This window comes from Malaclemys terrapin, chromosome 6, assembly GCF_027887155.1.
Source record: "Malaclemys terrapin pileata isolate rMalTer1 chromosome 6, rMalTer1.hap1, whole genome shotgun sequence".
In the NCBI taxonomy this organism is placed as follows: domain Eukaryota; kingdom Metazoa; phylum Chordata; order Testudines; family Emydidae; genus Malaclemys; species Malaclemys terrapin.
In genome coordinates, this window is record NC_071510.1 from 131,049,433 (window position 1) to 131,068,633 (window position 19,201).

General features: G+C 55.2%; 1 protein-coding gene across 2 annotated transcripts in view; it reads left to right on the forward strand.

Moving 5' to 3' along the window:
* Positions 1 to 1,742: 1,742 nt before the first annotated feature.
* Positions 1,743 to 19,201, forward strand: part of ARID3C (AT-rich interaction domain 3C) — a 124,528-nt gene continuing 107,069 nt past the window's right edge. For both annotated transcript variants that reach the window (XM_054031385.1, XM_054031386.1), the window contains exon 1: positions 1,743 to 2,176. In XM_054031385.1, the coding sequence (XP_053887360.1) occupies positions 1,787 to 2,176 (390 nt within the window). In that variant the 5' untranslated portion in view covers positions 1,743 to 1,786. The remainder of the gene's footprint in view (positions 2,177 to 19,201) is intronic.

Below are 19,201 nucleotides of genomic sequence, written 5' to 3' on the forward strand. Positions count from 1 at the left end.
TCCATGACTGGCCAGCCCTTGAAAGACAGCAGATACCCAGAGAGGGAGTTTCTGATCTCACACACACACACACAGTCAGTACACTCCTTGTAAATGCACCGGTGTGAACCCTGTTACACACACACAGCACTAGGCTGAAAATGCACAGATGTGATTGCACCCACATGTCAGAGCCCTAGGTCAGAAATGCACTGAGTTGCAGATTGGAAAGATCTCCCTTCTCGCCCACAGAGCAATGCCCAGAAGCAGGTTAGAAATGCACTGATCACGGTGCAGTATTTGTCCTCCTGTGTGATCTCCCTGCTGGGGAAGTATTACAGCATTTCCCCCCTTTGGCTGTCAGCAAACCCTGCCCTCTCTATTTATCATTCCCCTGACGTGTTGTTAGCAAATGGGGAGCAGAGCGGGCTGATCTCTCGGGGGAAGGGGTCACGCTGCCTCTGCTGCCACTTGTTGCAAAAAAAAAAAAAAAAAAAAAGGGAAAAAAGCCCCACCCCAACCCCCTCATTGCTTCAACAAGCTGCAGAATAAAAGAAATATTTGTAACAATCTTCTCCATGCTGGGACCGGGGCCCCGCGCACCAGCAAAGCGCCCGAGGAATAAAAATACAGCCACAGATCCGATTGTTTTTTAAATATATATTTATCCAAACCCCCCCGCCCCCCCACCCCCAGCTCCCCTGGGCAGCCAGTCAGTGGGAGAGACGGAAGCATGGTGGAAAACACGAAATCTGCTTTGGTAAGCAATTTTTTAAAAAGAAAATTGTCTGTTTTCTAATGCCTGTAAGAGAAATTACCTTCGGCTCGCGGGCGGCGCGGGGGGGGGGGGGTGTTAATGGGGTTGCAGCGGTTGTTTGGTTTCTTTGAGTTGTTGTTGGGTTTTTGGCTTGGTGGGGGTTGGAAGGGGACTCGGGGGCGGGGGTGGAAACTGCATCAAGTCAAACGTCCTGCAACTTCACAGCCAGCGTCCCCCCCGCACCCCAGCCGAGTCTGATATTTAATAACGAGCCGAGCGAGGGGGGCTCTACCGGGGCTCGCACGTGGATTGCACCAGGGGGTGGGTCTGGCCGGAACGGGGGATTCTCCCAGACCTCCTGCACTGGAGCCGGGGGGCTTGTGGGGACCCCCCACTCCCCAATCCCGCCCCCCGTCTAAATTCTCCCTGCTCTGAAGCTCCCTTTCCTGCGTCCGTCTCCCCCTCCCCTTCCTCCCTGGCCCATCCGCCGGGGGGGTTCGGGGAATCTCCCCGCTGGAGCCCGGCTCCGGGCTGTAAACTTTCCGCCGGGGCAGGGGGTTGGGCTGGGGGGCCCCGGCGCTGGAGCGCAGCCGGGCAGCGGCCAAAGTTGAGCGAGACGCGCCCCGAGTTAGTCCGGGGGGGAGCGAGGGGGCGACGCGCTCTGGGACTTCTCCCTGCCCGGGCCCGGCTCTGCGCCCTCCGGCCTCCCCCGAGCCCTCTCCGCCCCGCTCCCTTCTCCCCCGTCCGCCTCCTCCGTCCTGGGCTTCCTCCCCTCTGCCTCAGCCGCTCCCCCCGCCCTTCTCTGCCCCCTCTTCCTCCCCTTCACTCCCTCCCCCTTCATCCCCCCCACTTCTCCCCTCCCTCGCACCCCCTCTTCTCTCGGCCGGACACTCACCCCCACCCCCCACTCTCCTTGTGTCTCCCCCGCAGGCTGCCTTCTCCTCCCCGGGGTCGCTGCCCCTGCTGGTGCCGGGCGCCGGCGGCGGCTCCCCGGGGCGCGGCGCTGCCCTGCCGGGCCCGGGCGGCGGGGGGCACCGGCTGGAGGCGGTGATGGAGAATCTGCAGCGGCAGCAGGCGGCGCGGCTGGCCCGGGTGGAGGAGAAGCTGCGGCGGGGGCAGGCGGAGCCCGGCCCGGGGCAGCTGCGCTCGGCTGTGGGGAGCCGCATCCAGCCGCAGGCGCTGGCCCTCCAGCAGTACCAGGCGGCGGTGCGCTGCGGGCTGGCCCCCCGCGGCCGCCTGGGGGGGGCCCCGCCGGGCCCCGGCGCCCCGGAGCACGGCGAGGAGGAGGAGGACCTGGAGGAAGAGGCGGGGGCGGCCCGGTACCCGCCGCGCTCCCCCAGCGCCCCGCAGCAGCGCCCGGAGCCCGCCCGCTCGCTCTCCCCGCCGCGCCAGCCGCCGCCCCAGCACCACGAGTGGACCTACGAGGAGCAGTTCAAGCAGGTAAGAGCCGGTTCCCCCCGGCCAGCCCCGCCGCTCCCCAGAGAGCCACCCCGACAGCTGTCCCGTATCAGGGCCCTGGGCCTCACCCTCCAGTATCCTGACCCCGAGAGCTGCCCCCATATTTCCCTCCTGTCCGGGGTCCCCCATCCCGACAGGTATTCCACTAGTAACTCCATGGCCTCTTCTCCCAGTGTCCACCACCCCAATCGCTATCCTCACCCTGCCCCATAACTATCCGCCCAATGGGGATCCCACCAGTAACCCCCTGGCCTCATCTCCCAGTATCCACCACCCCAATCGCTATCCTCACCCTGCCCCATAACTATCCACCCAATGGGGATCCCACCAGTAACCCCCAGCCTCATCCCATCCCAGTATCCCCCCGCCAATAGCTATCCACATATCTCCTAGCCTGCCTTGATGCCCTCGCCCTGTCCCAATACTCCCCACCCCTCCCAATACCCTCTGGCCCAATAGCTTTCCACATATCCCCCAGTCTGCCCCAGTACTCACCCGCCCCAAGAACTGCCCCAGTATCGACTGTGAGATCCCCCCTCCTGCTCCCACATCCCCCACCCCCAGTAATGATCCTGCTAGCCACAGCAATATCCTTCACCGGCCATGAGATCCCTATCCCAATATCCACCTTGGTATCCACCCCATTATGCCTCCAGAGCACTCCTGTCTCCCCCAGATCCACCCCGAGAACTGCCCCGGGTCTCCACTGCAATGTCCTTCACCAATCGCTACCCCAACTCCACCCAAATAGCCACTCCAGTAACGATCCCAACAGCCATCCCACCCCCTGGTGATACCCCTTCACCATGTCCATTGACCTTCTGCTCCCAATAGCCACTGCTCCAGTGCCTGCCCCAGCAGCCACTCCTGCCCTGCCCCAAGCTCCCCTCCAGCCTGCCCCCGGAGTAACATCGCTTCTCCCACCCACCACCACTGAGCGTTTCCTGCTCCCTGCAGTCGGCCCCCATTGATGCCAGCTGGAGCACAAGCTAGGGGGGCAAACTGCACCGTGCAGAGGGAAGTCTCTCTAACGTGACCCCACGGGGGGCTCCTCTCATCTGGGGAGGGCTCTGGGATGGCTGGGAAAGTGTCCTTACACTGACTTGAACGGAGAGGGCGGGACCAGGAAATTCAGTGACTTGTTTGGTGGTGGAAGGCGAATCTAGGGTAATACGCTGGCTAAACTGTCTGCTCCCTGCCTCGAAATATGCAGGGACTTCCCCGTCGGTTTCCCTGTTGCTGTGGTTTGCATGATCGTCTGATTACAACATGCTGTTTTACCTTGCACTTTGGAGACCTTGATGTGACGCTTCCAACCCCGGAAACGCGGACAAAATTCCTACTGTTTTAGCAAGTGCAGGGCTAGGTACCCATAAGTCGTTCCTCCCCAAGGAGTCCTTCCTCTCCAGAGTAAGTGTTTGCAGGGTCAGAGGTCTCCTCTGCGCTGGTCTCAAATATCTCCAGTCCCTTCTGTTTATCCCGCCAGTAAGACTGCACACGCTCTCGTGAGTTAGGAAGGTCCTGTTCCCGGTTAATTGTCGCTAGGCCTATTGTTCTCCAGGCCCGGCTAGCCCAGTGATAGCGTGAACTGGTTAATACAGTACACGGCCTCGTCTCATTAACGTCTGGAGGAATATAGGGGCTTGTGCCTAAAAGGACGTTTCTGTAAGTGGCTGTTATGTTACCCTCGACTTGGTGTGCAGCCGGAGCCAAACCCGCCGCTCTTCTGAGGGATCCTTGCTCAGGCGAGTGCTCCCACTGCTGGGAAGAGCCTGCGGCCAGTGCCGGATTTAGGGGCAGGTGACCTGTGGGGGCCAGGCTCCGGGGGCGCCAGGCTCGGGGAGCCGTTTGTTGCTAGCATCGTATCTGAGAGGGATAAATCACGCATACAAATCATGCATCCAAGTGGTGACATGGGCTCCGAATGCAATTCAAAATAAAGCATTCAAACGTTTAACCCCTGGAGGGAGGGGGCGCCGAAGATGCTCCTCGCCCAGGGCGCTGTGTGGTCGAGGGCCAGCCCCGTGCGGGTAATCCGGACTGCGGTTGATTTCAGAGCGAGAGGATTACGTACCTGAGTGGCGGCTGCAGATTCGGGGCCTGGGCGCGAGGAGAGATGAGGGCAGGGTCAAGGCCTGCTCCTGCTCCCCCAGGGAGCTGGCCAAAAGGAACTTCCACCCTTCCCTAGAGGTCGATTTCCCAACATGTTTGCTGTTCACCTGCAGAAAAGAGCGAGGAAACGCACCCTCTGGAAACAGGAAATGGAGTCAGGGCCGGAGCTGACCTTATTTATCTAGCAGGCAGGGAGCTGGGCTGTGTGTTTGCGATGCTGGGGCAGATAAGGAGATGGAGGGGGCAGATAAGGGAGCGTGGCTGCTAGACAGACCCTGGCGGATGGCAACTGACAGCCGGGGCGGGGGAGGTGAGGGGCCTAGCGATGCCCGCTGTACTTGGCTCTTCAGATCTGCTCCTGGCCAGGAGTTCTCTGCAGCGCGCTCTGAGGGACGGACACGCTTGTCGCTAGACAGCTTTCAGCGAGCCGAGAGGCAGCGTCTGGAGTGTTTAGAGAAAGGAGCTCAGCGGGAAGCAGCTAAACTGGGCACCCGCCCGGGTTCCAGGCGCCGTGTGTGGGGAAACAGAGCTGTCCCTCTCACGCCGGAAGGGGGCGGGCCAGGAGGCGATGGACGCTGCGGGCAGGGTAGCGCTGGGGCGTTGGGCAGGGGGTTCTCCATTGAGCCTGGCTCCCTTTGTCTCGGACATGGAAGGGATGGTGTTTCCAGCTCGCCAACGCGCACGTTGGTTCTCTGCGCTGCGTGGGCAGCGGTTTTGTGGTCGGAGGTAGCGACGCCCGCCGGCTGCTCACCCCGCTTCTGGTCGGGTCTCTGGGTTGCTCAGGGCCTGGTGGAAGCTGTGGAAGGGGCAGGGTTCAAGTGGCAAATATTGAATAAGGAGGAACTCGCTCCCACGCCTCGCCCTACGGGAGCGTGTGTAATGGGGGGCCCCGGCCAGGAATCCCGGGAACACTTTGGATCCGTGTTTTAGTTTATATGTGTGTGATGTCGGCGTGATCTCGAGCTGTTTCCTACACTCATTCACCGATTCCAAAGCCAGACGGGACCCCGGCGATCATCTAGCCTGACTCCCCTATGACGCAGGCCAGAGACCTGCCCCTAAATAAACTAGAGCCGAGCTCTTTAAAAAAGAAATACCCGAGACACCGTAGCAGCACCCCAGCCTGCCTTCCCTGAACTCGGTAAAACCCTCTGTCCGGGGCAGCCCGTGGAAACCTTCAGCTGCGCTTTGCATTGTGGCCCCTCCAGCCTTGAGCCAAGCTCTGGGGGCGAGGGGAAGGGGGCCGGGAGAGCACCAGGACCCCGAACCTGACGGCAGCGGGAATGTTATGAACACGAGAAGCGGGGGGGGCAGGGCCTATCCTTGGGTTCTGTTCTCGAGATGGTAAATTAAACTACTTAGTGTTTGTGAAGGAGGGTTCCGTTAAACGTCCCGACCCGTGGCCTTTCGCGGGGAGCCCTGGAGAGGTGAGGGGTCTGGAATGCTGATCCGATGCGCACCAGGGATGGTGGGTTTGGGGAGATCTGTGATGCAGTCACACCTTTGGGGGTGGGGGGGAGTGTGTCTGTGGACCATGGTTACAAATCCAAGCATCATTGCCAAGGCAGTAAGGATCGGCTTAGCAGAGCCGCGGGAACGGTGCTCCGCTGACCTTTCTGTTTGAGAATTGCGCAATCGTTCGCTCGTTCGCCGGCGTTTCAAACACAGGAACTGGCCAAACTAGAACTAGATTGTCTCCGCGTGTACCTGTCATGCGTCAGGTATGCGAGCAGGCGGTGTTCATCATCTGCCCGTGCCCAGGCACCATGTGCACTCGGCCTTTGGTCTATTTCTGGATCCGGGCACGTATTTATAGAGAGGGGCCCAGAGAATGGCTTGGGTGGGCATGCTGCGTAGAGTGAAGTGCACCGCTTGTATGTGTGGGGTACGTTACACACACAACGAGGCTGCCTGGCCGGGTAAGAGGGGTCAGCGTGAGAGGTGTGACATGGCTCCGTGGAGAAGGCACTCAGGGAAATCCTCCATGAATCCTAATGCTCAGACACTTCCCCCTCCGGGAATGTTTGAACACACATGCAGCACAGAAACGGGGCCAGAGGGGCTTGATTTCAACAGAATCTAGAATAAATGCCTGTCTAGATAGATAGAAAAGGAAATTAAATTAAGTTAAACTTTATTGGCTGGCAAATAAAATCCTTCCCTGCATGAAAGAGTCTTTCTTTCTTTCTGATACTTTTTCTTCTGTATTCTTAAGATCAGATGAGAAATGGGAGCCGCGTTGGATATTTCTAATGCACACCAACTCTCTCTGTCCTGTCTGCCCAGCACAACGCTCTGTAAAATTGGCATCAGATCTAGCAAGTGCATTTTCCCAGACAAGGAAAGCCTGGCTCCAGGAATTGCCCCTCACGTATTGCCTTTAAAGATGGGAATCAAACATTCTCAGCAGAAGGTTTGATGCAAAAAGTGGCTGCAGCTTTGGGTCGATCCGTGAACAGGGCTTCAAGCTGCAGCGTGACGTGGCAGGCGAGGGTTAATCTGAAAGCTGTGGCTAGATGGTGGGGGAATTTAGTTGAGGGAACCCTTGTAGAGCCAGACATAATTGTGTCTCTCCTGTCCCCCCCAACACATGTGCTAGTACCTGGGCGTTCATTGGAACAAATGCCGTGCTTTGGGAACCTCTGATGAACGCAGCGTTTCTCGGGTGGTTTGGGCTGCTCTGAAAACACTGTGGCATTGGGTTTGCAGGGTTAGTTTTTGATGGATGTTTGAACCAAAATGTGGTCTCCTGTCTTCTGGATATGCCCATGCTCGGATGATCTTAGATAAGAGCCCTAATGCTGCTGCAGGTGGTGAGGATGTCACATCCTCTGAGGATCACCCACAGCGTGGGGACCAGAATGCGCTCTCCATCCTTCTGAGTTTATAAAGGGTCCCTTTCTTTTTCCTGTGGGCATGGGAGAGAAATTCCTCTTGGCGTCTCTCCCGTCCCTTCCCTTTCCCTCAACGGCCTTAGTCAGGCAGCACAGGTGTGAGCCACCCTCTTTGCAGGCGGTTGGGCGCTCTTCAAGGGAGGAAGATCCTCTTCTCGGCTCCGTGCTGTGGAGGTCTGGGCGTGCTTCCTCTGACAGGATGGTCCTGAGCTCCAGCATCCTCGCAGCTGGCAGCACGGCCTGCCAGTATTTCCTGTGCCTCCCCGCCGGGCCGGCCTGTCTCTTGCAGTCCGGGAGAACAGGCTGTGTGTGGAGGTTCTGCAGGCTCTGAGTGGAAACGTTCCCGGTCCCTCGGCTTTTGACTTTCGTGACTTGTAGCAAAAATGACCCCGAGCGAGGCCAGTTCAGCTGAGCGGAAGCTCCCTTCACTGCTTGTTAAACTTCTGGGCCTTGCCTGACTCAGTGTCCCTCAGTGGGAGGCTGCAGCAAATGGTGCTGCCCGGTGCCCCACACAGCTGGTTCGTGTCCTGGAGTATTAACACCACCACTGCTGCCATGGAGAAGTGTCTCAGGCCAGGGGTCTACACGAGATCTGCTGAGCGTGGGCCATGGAGGGGTCAGGGCATAGGAATCATTCCTGCACACAGGAGTTCTGTTCTAGATGCCAAAGGAAAGAGGCCAGATGTCCATCCTGCCTTCCTTACTCCGCTTTAGGGAAAGTCACTGATTGGTGCAGGTAAAGCAGAGTCCTGAACTCAGGTCTTGGCAGGTACATAAAGGAGGGACTCAGGAAAGTGCTAATGAACATTTAGAAACAAACGGATTCCCCCTGACCTTCCAGGGCTGAGAGGGGAGGGCTGGGTCCGTGGCCCCTGCAGCCCATGATGCCTCTGCTGAGACTCCCAAGGGGCTCGTCAGTTGCGTTGGTGGTTTTGAGGCTGTCCCGCCTGTTCCCTACGTACCGACTGAAACCAACAAGCTCATAGCAATCAAGCCACCAAATCGTCAAGCCACTGCCTGGGCTGGATTTGAAGTGGCGACCTCAAGGGGAAAGCTGTAGGCTGCATGTTCGAGTGCACAAGGAACGGGATGAGGAATAATATGGCAAATATTCTAATGCCTTTGTCTAAACCCAGGTGCAGCCCCGTCTGGATATAACGTGAAGCAACAGGTACCTCAAAAAGAAGAACAGGAGTACTTGTGGCACCTTAGAGACTAACAAATCTAAGGTGCCACAAGTACTCCTGTTCTTCTTTTTGCGGATACAGACTAACACGGCTGTTACTCTGAAACAGGTACCTCGTCTCCAACGAATGGGGCAGAACGCGAGGGGGCTCGGAGAAGAGTGACGAGACTGGTCCCGGGCCTGCCAATACTCTCCTCTGAAGAGAGCTGGAGCCGATTGGGGTTGTTACCTTAGAAAGGAGATGAATAAGTGGGGACAGGATGAATATCTGTGACATACTGGGTGCCCCCATTCTCCCTGTCCCACACAAGAACAAGGGGATGTTCAATGAAATGAAAAGGGGGGGAATTCAGAACTGTTAAAAGGAAATACTTCTATAGGCAAGGTGTAATTAGCCGGTGGAACTCTCTGCCACCAGATGCTATTGAGGCCAAGAACTTCAAGAGGATTCAGAAAGGGAGTGGACACTTCCCCGGATAACCCGGATCCCCAGATAGCCGCGGTTATATTAGTTCACACTAAAAGTTCTGGAAGGAATATGAAATCTCCTGCGTCATTCCACCAGTTATTAGGATGAGACCTCCATGAGGTTTCATTGCACTTTCCTCTGAAGTAGCGGGTTCTGGCTCTGTCTGAGACCAGATACTGGACTCCCCGGTGTAGCTGTTCCTGCTTTCTAGCTGTCATTCTTATTACGATGGTATCAAAGCTCCCTCACAAACGTTAATCATTTATCCCCACGCCTCTGAGAGGCAGGGCAGTGCTGTTCTCCCCATTGTAGCCAGGGGGAACTGGAGCCCAGGGAGGGTAAGTGACTGGTCTAAGGGCACAGAGGGGGTCTGTGTCAGAGAAAGGGGTGATCTAGTGCCCCAACCTCTGGCCTAACCTTCCTCTCTGTGCTGGTCACTGGCTGAGCTCCTCACTTGTCTGCGCCGTCCACTCTTCTGTTTCCTCCCTATCCCCAAAGGAGTTGTTAAGTGCTGGTAAAAGAGCTGACTGTTCCTTGCTGTGTTAGGGCTAATGTCACCCATGAATCACCAGCCCTTTAATAACAGAGGAGAGAAAGGGGGCAGGGTGTTGGGGGGGGGGGGAGGAAGGGAACAAGGTAAGCTGGCTAGTTTGACTGATCAAATAGCCCATGGACCACTTACGCTGCCCCAGACTGGCGTGGCGAGAGTGTGTTTGTACAGTGCCTAGCACACTAGGGTTCTGGTTCATGGCCGGGGTTTCTAGGTGTGATGATTGTGTGTATAATAAATCAACAAAAAAATCCTACAAGGAAATCAAATCTAACCCCTGTCACCAGAGTAACTTAATTCCCCTCCCAGGACCTGCCTTCTCTTTTCCGTAGTGCGCGTCTGGGCAGGACTCCTGGGTTGTGCTCACAGCTCGGCTGCTGATTTTCTATGTGACCAAGAGCAAATTGCCGACCCCCACGTTTTTGGGCACTCAGCGGGAGAGGTTAGGACCTGAGTCTCAGGTGTGCTGAGTATCTGCAGAGCTAATTGACTTCAGTTAATAAGCGAAGAAGAGAAGAGACGACTGCAGCAGCGCGTAAAGGCATTGCTACTTCAGTGTCGGCACCAGAGCTCAGGGCTGTGGGGTTGGCGGGCCGGGGTTTGAACCCTTCTCTAGCAAATCAACAGCATTTTGCTTTCCCTGGGTTGAGTCTGATGGCAAAGCTCTTTCTGGGCTCTTGTGTTGATGCTGATGCTGGAATGAAGTGTGATAATGTCAATGTTTAGGTAGTGGAGCTTTTTCTTGGTGCCAGACACTAGATTGTCGCACAATGCACAGTCAACCTGTGGAACTCCTTGCCAGGGGAGGCTCTGAAGGCCAAAAGTATAACTGGGTTAAAAAAAAAGAATTAGTTAAGTTCCTGGTGGATAGGTCTATCCATGGCTGTTAGCCCAGATGATCAGGGACACAGCCCCATGCTCTGGGTGTCCCTATATCACTGACTACCAGAACCTGGCACTGGACAACTGGGGATGGATCACTCAAAATTGCCCTGTTCTGTTCATTCTCTCTGAAGAATCTGGCATTGGCCCCTGTCAGAGCCAGGATACGAGGCTAGATGGACCATTGGTCTGACCCAGTGTGACCATTCTGATCTCCCTGGGGGCAATGCCATGTGGGTCTTGTCCTCTGTTTTTTCCCTACTGGTGCACAAAAATAGTCATTCTTGTAAAGAGTCTCTTGGAGGTGGCGGACTGTATCTTTGGGACTCCGTGATCAAAGTAGCTCATTTGCATGCGAATGCTGCCGCGTCCCATGACCGGGCGTACCGGTTTTCAAACTGCTCTGATACTGTATGGATTGTAAGTGGGTTACAGAATTCAGCTTTGAACAGAAACCACGTTGCACTGTCCCTACAGTGCATCTGTCCCTGCCCCAAAACAAAGAAAGATGTTGTTGTGATTACTCACTTGCTGTCCAAAACTGTTGGGTCGTGTTGCTGCGTCCCATTAAATGGCGGCCTCCAGAGGTGGCTGCATTTCAGTGGTGGGCTACACACATTGATACCCATTGAAGAATGGCCCTGAGCTAGGATACTAGATCCGGATTGGAACTCTGAAGATCAGATCTGGATCTGAATCCGGATCCAAACTCTGTGGTGGTCTCTCACTCTCCCGTGGGAGTCAAGATTGGGCCCATTAAAATTTGCAAAGCAGGTTGACCAGAGTATGAGTGTCTCTGGGTTTGAGGTGCTGTATCAGACTCGTTCAAGCCCTCTCAGGGGTCTTCCCCCTGGATTTTGTGCCGGTGTTTCTGCTTGGTGGAGACACCAATCGCCCAAATAAACCTCTGATGCAGGAGGTCTCAGGATGGATGGAGCTTTAATAGAATGTCCTTTTTCTTGTCAAAATCCTGTGATTTCCTCCCATGCAGGGAAACTGGGTGAGGCAGGTAAAGGTGTATCTCGGGGCACTGATGGCCCCAGAAACTGCTTGGGCTTCCCTCCTGTCTTTGGTGGTGGTGTAGCTGTTAGATGACTCCTTCTTGTGTATGGTTTTACAGACCATTGGCTCTTGTCCCTCCTCCTGATTGTCGCCATCCTTTAGATAATACCAGCACTTTGCACTTTCATAATACTGCCCATCCACTGGTCTGACACAGGGCTTTCCAGCAACCCCACCTTTGAGAGCAGTAAGTGATGTGGAAATGGCAGACAAAGGGGACTCATCTTAAATTTGCCCCCACATTTACATTTGATTTGCATGATTTTTTAAGAGCAGAGACATTTTAAAAAAAACATCCCCCTGAATGAAATCACTGCCTTTTAAGTGAAGCAGGATTCCCCTGGGGGTTTGAAACCCAAACATTACAACACTGAGAACCAGAAAGTGAAACTGAGCGTAAACAGCAGTGAAACTGACACGTTGATGTCACTGTCGCCAAGAGAAAGGCAAACAGGAAACTGAAGGGAGGGGTGTTGGATTTCCAGAGTTGTCTTTTTCTCTTTACACGACAAACATGATATGAAGGAGCCATGTGGGCCTGGTGGGCTCTAATAACTGTGTTTACTAGCTGTGTACCGTACGCACAGCCCAGATATAGTGGTGGAACCGAGAACCCAGGGAGCGCCATTAGAGGAGACATTTAAATACCCAGTTCCTATACACAACAAAAATTCTTGCATGTGTTCTAATCTAAGGCACCGTTTGTGATGTAGGTAAAGACACATATATGCTTTTCACATTTATGGTGTTGCTCTGACTTGCCCTAGGACTGGTCATGCAATGAATCAGTGGCGGAGGGGCCCACGTCTCAGATCTGACAACCATTCAATGTGTTAACCATTAGACCATGCTTCCCATGGGGGGGGGGGGGGGGGTGATGTCAAGATTTATTACTAGAGTGGCAGCATTAGTCACTTACTTTGATTATGCCACTTATTTTGTTTGTGTTCCGTCCTTTTCGCAGTCTGTCTGCTTTATTGACTCTGAAATCCAGAGGTGACTCTCTTATCGAAGCAATGATATAATGGGTACAAGCTGAATATAAAGGTCATTTTATAGCCAGCCACTATTTGAAATGCATAACAACGTTTGCTGTTGCAAAATTCGTTTGAGGCTCCCACAGCCCCTTACAAACAACCCCAGACAAGTTTAAGTAAAATACAGGGAATATTGGTGATAGCAATCCAATTAAAACATTAGAGTAGCATGATTATAAAAAAAAAAAAAAAAAAAAGCCCTGAAATGAAGAAATTCATGAAGGTTCCACAAACAGCCTCCAGTCTGATCCTTGTTCACCATCTGTGTGTCTTATTGTGCGATATTTGCATTGGATGGTAAACAATATTACAAATGTGCTAGGTATTCCAGCATATATATATATGTGTGTGTGTGTGTGTGTGTGTGTGTATATATATATATATACACACACCACCAAATTCTCGGCCATGAAAAACGTGTCACGGACCGTGGAATCTGGTCTTTTGGGGGCTTTTACCCTATACTATACAGATTTCACAGGGGAGACCAGCGTTTCTCAAACTGGGGCTCCTGACCCAAATGGGAGTTGTGGGGGGGTCACAAGGTTATTTTAGGGGGTTTGCAGTATTGACACCCTTACTTCTGCGCTGCCTTCAGAGCTGGGCGGCCGGAGAGCGGCGGCTGCTGGCCGAGGGTCCAGTTCTGCAGGCAGCAGCGCAGAAGTAAGGATGGCGATACCATACCAGGCCATCCTTACCTCCACGCTGCTGCTGGGGGCGACTCTGCCTTCAGAGCTGGGTTCCCGGCCAGCAGCCGCCGCTCTCCAGCTGCCCAGCTCTGAAAGCAGCACCCCCACTAGCAGCTGCGCAGAAGAAAGGGTAGCAGCACCATGACACCCCCCCCCCAATAACCTTGAGACCCTCCCCCAACGTCTTTTGGGGTCAGGATCCCTACAGTTACAACAACATTTCAGTTTTAAATAGCTGAAATCATGAAATTTACATTTTTAAAAATCCTGTGACCAGGAAATTGACCAAAATGGACCGTGAATTTGGTAGGGCCCTATATGTAATCTATTTATACTGCTGGAAGGATACATTGGACTGGGCGACTTGTAGGGCAATGTCGGCTCTGAAATGGTTGTTTCTGGGCTGGGTGTACAGCAGGTTAAGGGATGAGATGTTGGGAGTTTTGCCGTTTGTGGGTAGTTGAACTGGAGGAAGGTCAGTGGAAGAGTTGGTTCCTTTCTGTGATGGGGTGTATGAGAGTTGATGTTGTTACCAGCATAAACTGAAACCAAAATCCTGTCACTCTAGTCCTGAGATAATTCCCGTAGCTCTGGTTCTTTGTAGCTTTATTTACAGTTTGAGTCGAGGGTGGTGGTTCATATTGGAGGTGAAGATGAGTCATTCTGGCTGAGTGTACAGGATTGCTGGTGAATAGTTAAAGGATCATTGTAGAAAACAGGGTCAGAGTTAAGGTTGTTTAGAAGTTCATTATATGAACTTCATGATTTTGGGGGGGGAATTTTACCATTGCCTTCGCTTTGGATTTCCAGCCTTTCACGCTGCTTTTTGGAGGAACCACAATATGGTTTTAATGTCATTGTTAGCTGTTTCATTCTCCGAACAAAGTTTTTGGTCCAGGAATTTCCTTAGCTTTAGGAAGTATTTTTAAAAATACAATGAAACAAGCAAACAGAGTTTTATTTGCCTTTTAAATAGCGAGATCGTATTTTGCTCCAATTCTAGCAGTGCTGCAGAGACCGCTCGCGGTGTTGAATAAAACACAGATCAGTGCAACATTCTGGTCAAATACGCCACAGGTGGAGTTCATCACCGCCTGGGACTCCCAGGAGTTTGGCTGACAAAGTTTACAAACTCTGCATTGGAGCCTGTAATCTTCCTGAACCAACAAGAGCTGGCTGATGTGACTGGCTAACAGTCTCATGCCTGGGGCCCTTGAAGTTTATAGAGGCTATGGAGAAATCAAAGTCATAAGCTCATAATGTATAATTCATCTGCCCTGAGCTGGAATCAAAGGCGAAGTTCTTGTTGAGACTGACGTTACAGACCAGCACAAAAAGCTTTCGGGAAGCGAGCTGCGGCCCTTTCACAAGAAAGGGGCCGTTCTGCACACCGGTTAGGTTTCAAGCAGAAGAGACGTTTGGAGGACGCTGCGGGTGGGAGGAAACACCTGAGAATCGGGCTTGCAGAAGAGCAGCTTTGGCTTTTAGTCTTGCACTCCCCAAAGGCAGCGACCTGCTGGTGGGATCCCGGCCAAGTGCTCAGACGCGAGTCTCAGGGAAATGAGCGACAGGCAGGGGAAAGGGGGCACTGGGGGTGGTCGGAATATCTGGATCGCCCTGTAATTTGCTTCGTAGGGAGATGCTGCTGCTGGCTTTAAGTAGGGATTTGTAATGGAGTGGCTTTGGTTTTGGTGGGCAGGGGAAGGGATGTCTGACTGACCCCCACACACACCTGACCATGCTTCCCCATTCCCACCGGCCAGTTAAGGCCCTGCTTTGTGCTAGAACGTGTTCAGACCAAGCCCGGAGGAGGGAGAGGGGAGTTCTGGCTGCCCTGCAATCTTTGCCCTGGATTTAGTGCCGCAGCTCTCGCCTTTGCAGAGTGTGCGGTCTGCACATTCCATCCAGCTGCCGCCACCGCCGCCTTCAGATCCAGAGGGGACCCTCCAGGAGAGGCTCCAGGATCGATCACCTGCCTGCTCCTGGTTACACCCCTTCGTCCCCTGTAGGTGTGCACACCCACGCACCGGAGCTCCTGCACCTTTGCGCTTGCCCACCCTTGGGCCTGCACTCCAACGCCTGGGCGTGCTCATGCACTCTTCTCCAATGCCTGGGCATGCCCAACGACCCCTGAGGGGCTGGGGACAGGATCCAGGCTGCAAGGGCTCCTCTAGGCATTGGCCTGTTGAACTTTTCCCAGTGCCAGCTGGGACTCTCGCACCAGAAAGCTGGCTGGCGCAGGTCTGCAGGGCTCAGGTGCACACGTGTCCCCTGCCCAGGCAGCATCTGGAGAGGAAGGATGGGGCAGTGGCTAGTGTACCAGCAGGGGTTCAGTTCCCCGCTCTGCCATAGACTTCCTGTGTGACCTTGGGAAAGTCCCTTTGCCTCCCCATGTGTCCGCTCCCCGTCTGTGCAATGGGGTTAATAGCATGGCCCTGCCTCACCGGGGTCTTGTGAGGATAAATACAGGAATGACTATGCAGGGCTCAGAGGAGCCATCTGGGTGCCCAAGACAGCCAGTACCTTGGCGTCTCCCAGGGGTTTATGGGACAGCTACAGAGCTGGCAGAGAAGGGCGTGTGAGGTCACCCCGGCGTCCTCCATGGGGTCAGAGGGAGGCTGCCACTTGGACAGCACACAGCTGGCCAGGTGTGTGGGGCATGCAGTGTGTGCCTTGCATCCACAGGCTGCGTGCCACTGGCCACAAGATCCCCTGGGATCCTTCTCGGGTCTTCTGACCCCCCGTAGAGTGCAGGCCAAAGGACGACCCTGAGTAAATTCCTGCTTCCAGTAGCGGTGTCTGAACTGTAGCCTGTCCTTTAGAAAACAGCCAAACTTGGGTTAAAAATTGCTGGCGATGGAGAATCCACCGCGCCCCTCGGTCAGTTGTTCCAGTGGCTAACAACCCTCCCTGTTAAAAACATTTCCAGTCTGAATGTGTCTAGATTCAGTTTCCAGCCACTGGGTCTTGTTCTAGATTGGGGAGCCCTCTATCTATAGGTTGGGGTGCCCTCTCTAATCCAGTTTCTGTTCCCCATGTCAGTACTTATAGACTGGTACTTTTAACCTTCTGTTTGTCAAGCTAAATAGATTCAGCTCTGTGAGTCTCTCACTCTAAGGCAGGTTTTCCAGTCCTTTAATCATTCTCATGGCTCGTCTCTGACCCCTCTCCAATGTATCAACCTCCTTCTGGAATTATGGGCACCAGACCTGGGCACAGGATCCCAGCAGCGGTCGCACCAGTGCTAAATATGGAGGTAAAATAAACTCTCTGCTCCTACTCGAGAGTCCCCTGCTGCTGCATCCAAGGATCGCGTTAACTCTTTTGGCTACAGCGTCGCTCTGGTAGCTCACGTTCAGCTGATTGATTCTCCACCATGACCCCTCGCTCTCCCGCCGACATCGCGCTGTCCACACTAGCACTGGGGTCAGTGTAATTTACGTTGCTCAGGGGAGTGGCTTATTCACACCCCTGAGTGACATAAGTGATACTGACATAACCTGTAGTGTAGACAAGCCCCGATTGTCCTTAACTCTGCTGGCCATAGCGTCCTCCTTGTGTCCTTTGGCTTCCCTTATCAATTTTTCACAGTTAGTAGCTTCGAATTTATATTCAGTGCTATCAGCTTCCCCCTTTGTCCATTTGTTGTGTGTGTGTGTGTGCGTGCGCGTGTGTGTGTGCGTGTGTATATGTGTGTGTATATCTATATTTTATGGCTGGCTTCACTTTCCCTCTAAGCCTGTCTTTTTTAAGCTGCACCAGCTTCATCCCAGCAGCTGCCTTACTAAAGAACCGGGAGAAAGGGAGACCCGTCTGGGGCAGGTCAGGGCGAAGGCTGGTGCTTCCAGTGCAAAGAGCCCCGGGTGTGGCTGACCCCGGAGACCCCTCCCCCCATCCTATATTGCACCTTCAATCCAGGTGCATCAGTCAACAACTGGAGGCCTCTTGGTACATAATTAAAGGGTCTCTGGTTGCATTCCAGCTCTGGGGGAGGGGGAACGGGCTGGGAGGGGTGTGGGGGGGTCACTGTTGTTTCCTCCCATGGCTGCCTGGTGATTTCTCAATCTAAGCTGAAAAATCTCCTTGCCAGGCCCCGCTGGGAGGGTTATTCCCCTCGGCGGAGGAGGAAGCTGGGTGGGGACCACCTGTCATGGAGCATGGCTGTGGGGGGGAGGGGGAAGGCTGGGAGCAGAGCTCAGGTCTGGGGAGTGAAAGGTCAGTGCATTAATCCACTGGCCAGGCCAGCCCTGGGGGCCGCTAAGTAGCTTTTAATGGCAGCTCCTACGCCCAGCCGCTTTGTGCAGCGTTGTCTGGTGTCCGGCCAAGAATGTGCCGGCAGCCTGCGGCCGATCGGCGCGGCTCCGGTAACCAAACAGAGCCCCGGCCTGGGGGGGCGTGGGTAGGTGCACACACATGCTTGCGTACATGCATGTGTGTTTCGGGGGGGGGGGCGGTGTGTGTCCGTGTGCGGGGTGCCTGCGTGCATGTGCCTTTGTGCACACATGTGGGTGCAGCTGCGTGTGTGTGTGTGTGTGTGTGGGGGTGCACGACTCAGGGATGGGAATCGGCAGCAATGACACCTCCCCGTGGGTTTTTGGGAGCCTCTGACTCCCACCCAGTGACTGCCCCCTGCCGCGCAGCGCCCCCTACTGCCACGCCGAGGCACCGAGCGCCCCTCGCTGGTCAGCCCCGCGAGCCCATCCAGCTGCAGATACAACCCTGCGTCTGTGCTGCTGTAACTAAATCCGGGGGGGCCGGAGAGCAGCACGGGGGGGGGGGGGGGAGCAGCGGGCGTGAAGGTGAAGGAGGAAGTGTGAGAAGCAATCAGGGGTGTGAAGAACAGAGGCCTGTGTGGGAGTGAAGCTCCGGCGGTGTGGAGGAGTCGGGCCGGAGGGCTGGGGGAAGCGAAAGTTAGGGATAAACTCATCCGGGGGCTGGGGGGAGGGAAGCAATTTCCCGACACCAGGGCGAGGTTTCTGAGATGAGCTCTCTCTCTCTGCCTGGCTTGCTCTCGAAGAGCAGGCGGGGACGATTTCCCAGGGGAGCTGCTGGCGGAAATTGGGATCAAGCCAGCTCGGGTGAGCAGGGACATAGCGCATCTGATGAGTGACAGGGTGACTTGGGGGAGAGGGGGGGAACTGAGCTCCCGTTTGAAGGCCCAGTGCTTAGAACAGGGGGCTGGAAACCAGGACGCCCGGGGTGCCATCTGACCACTATCCGGGGCCCCATGTGGAACGGGCTGATGGGCTCCATCTGGATGCAGCCCCCAGAGCAGCCGGCAGCCCTTGCATCAGTGGGCCCTCTCGTTGGCAGTGGCAAGCCAGGGACTGAGTCAGTTTGCCTCTCCCTAGCAGGGCTGGGAGCTTTCCGGCACCAGCCAGGTCCCTTCACCAGCCGCACACCCCCTTCAGAGGTAGGTGGGGCACAACACGTGCCCCCGGCCATCAAGGCATCACCAGGGAAGGTGGCAGGGGCGTGGGGCGAAGAGACCGAGCCAGCCGTGGGATCGGGCTCTGGCGTGGGTTGGCAGGATGCCCAGACGCTCCAGAAGAGGGAGAGGAGGCTGGACCCCTGGCCGCAGTAATGGCCTGGTGCCATGTGTGGAGGTGAGGAAGATGTGGAGGGGCAGCTATGTGCCAGCCTGGCTCGCCCGCCGTGCTAGGATCCCCTGTGGTTCTCTCCCTCCCTCGGGTGCTGGGATCTGCTCTGGGTTCTCCTCCTCACTCTTCAGGGCCTTCCCCCCTCGGCAGGGAGCCAGCCGCGGGGCAGAGCCCGGCCCGCGTGACCCTGATGCTGCTCTGGGTCTTTCCGGTAACAATTCAGCCCCTTCGTTGGCAGCCTCAGGCCAGGGGCTTCCTTTCTCCTCCCCCAACATCTGATCCTCTTGGCGCCTGCTTGATCGGGGCAATAAATGCCTCCCCAGCTTTCAGCCTGCCCAGAATGGGTGGGGCAGGGGGCAAGTTTTCAGCCCTGACCTCTCCCCTCCTGCGCGGGAGGTGTGTGCTCAGAGCTGGCAGGTCCTGTCATCCTGTGCTGTCAATGACACTCTCCAGGCCCCGTTGGCCATTCAACGTGGGATGCTGAGGACTGTGTTGGAATTGCAGGTGATCGCTTTGTGTGTGTATG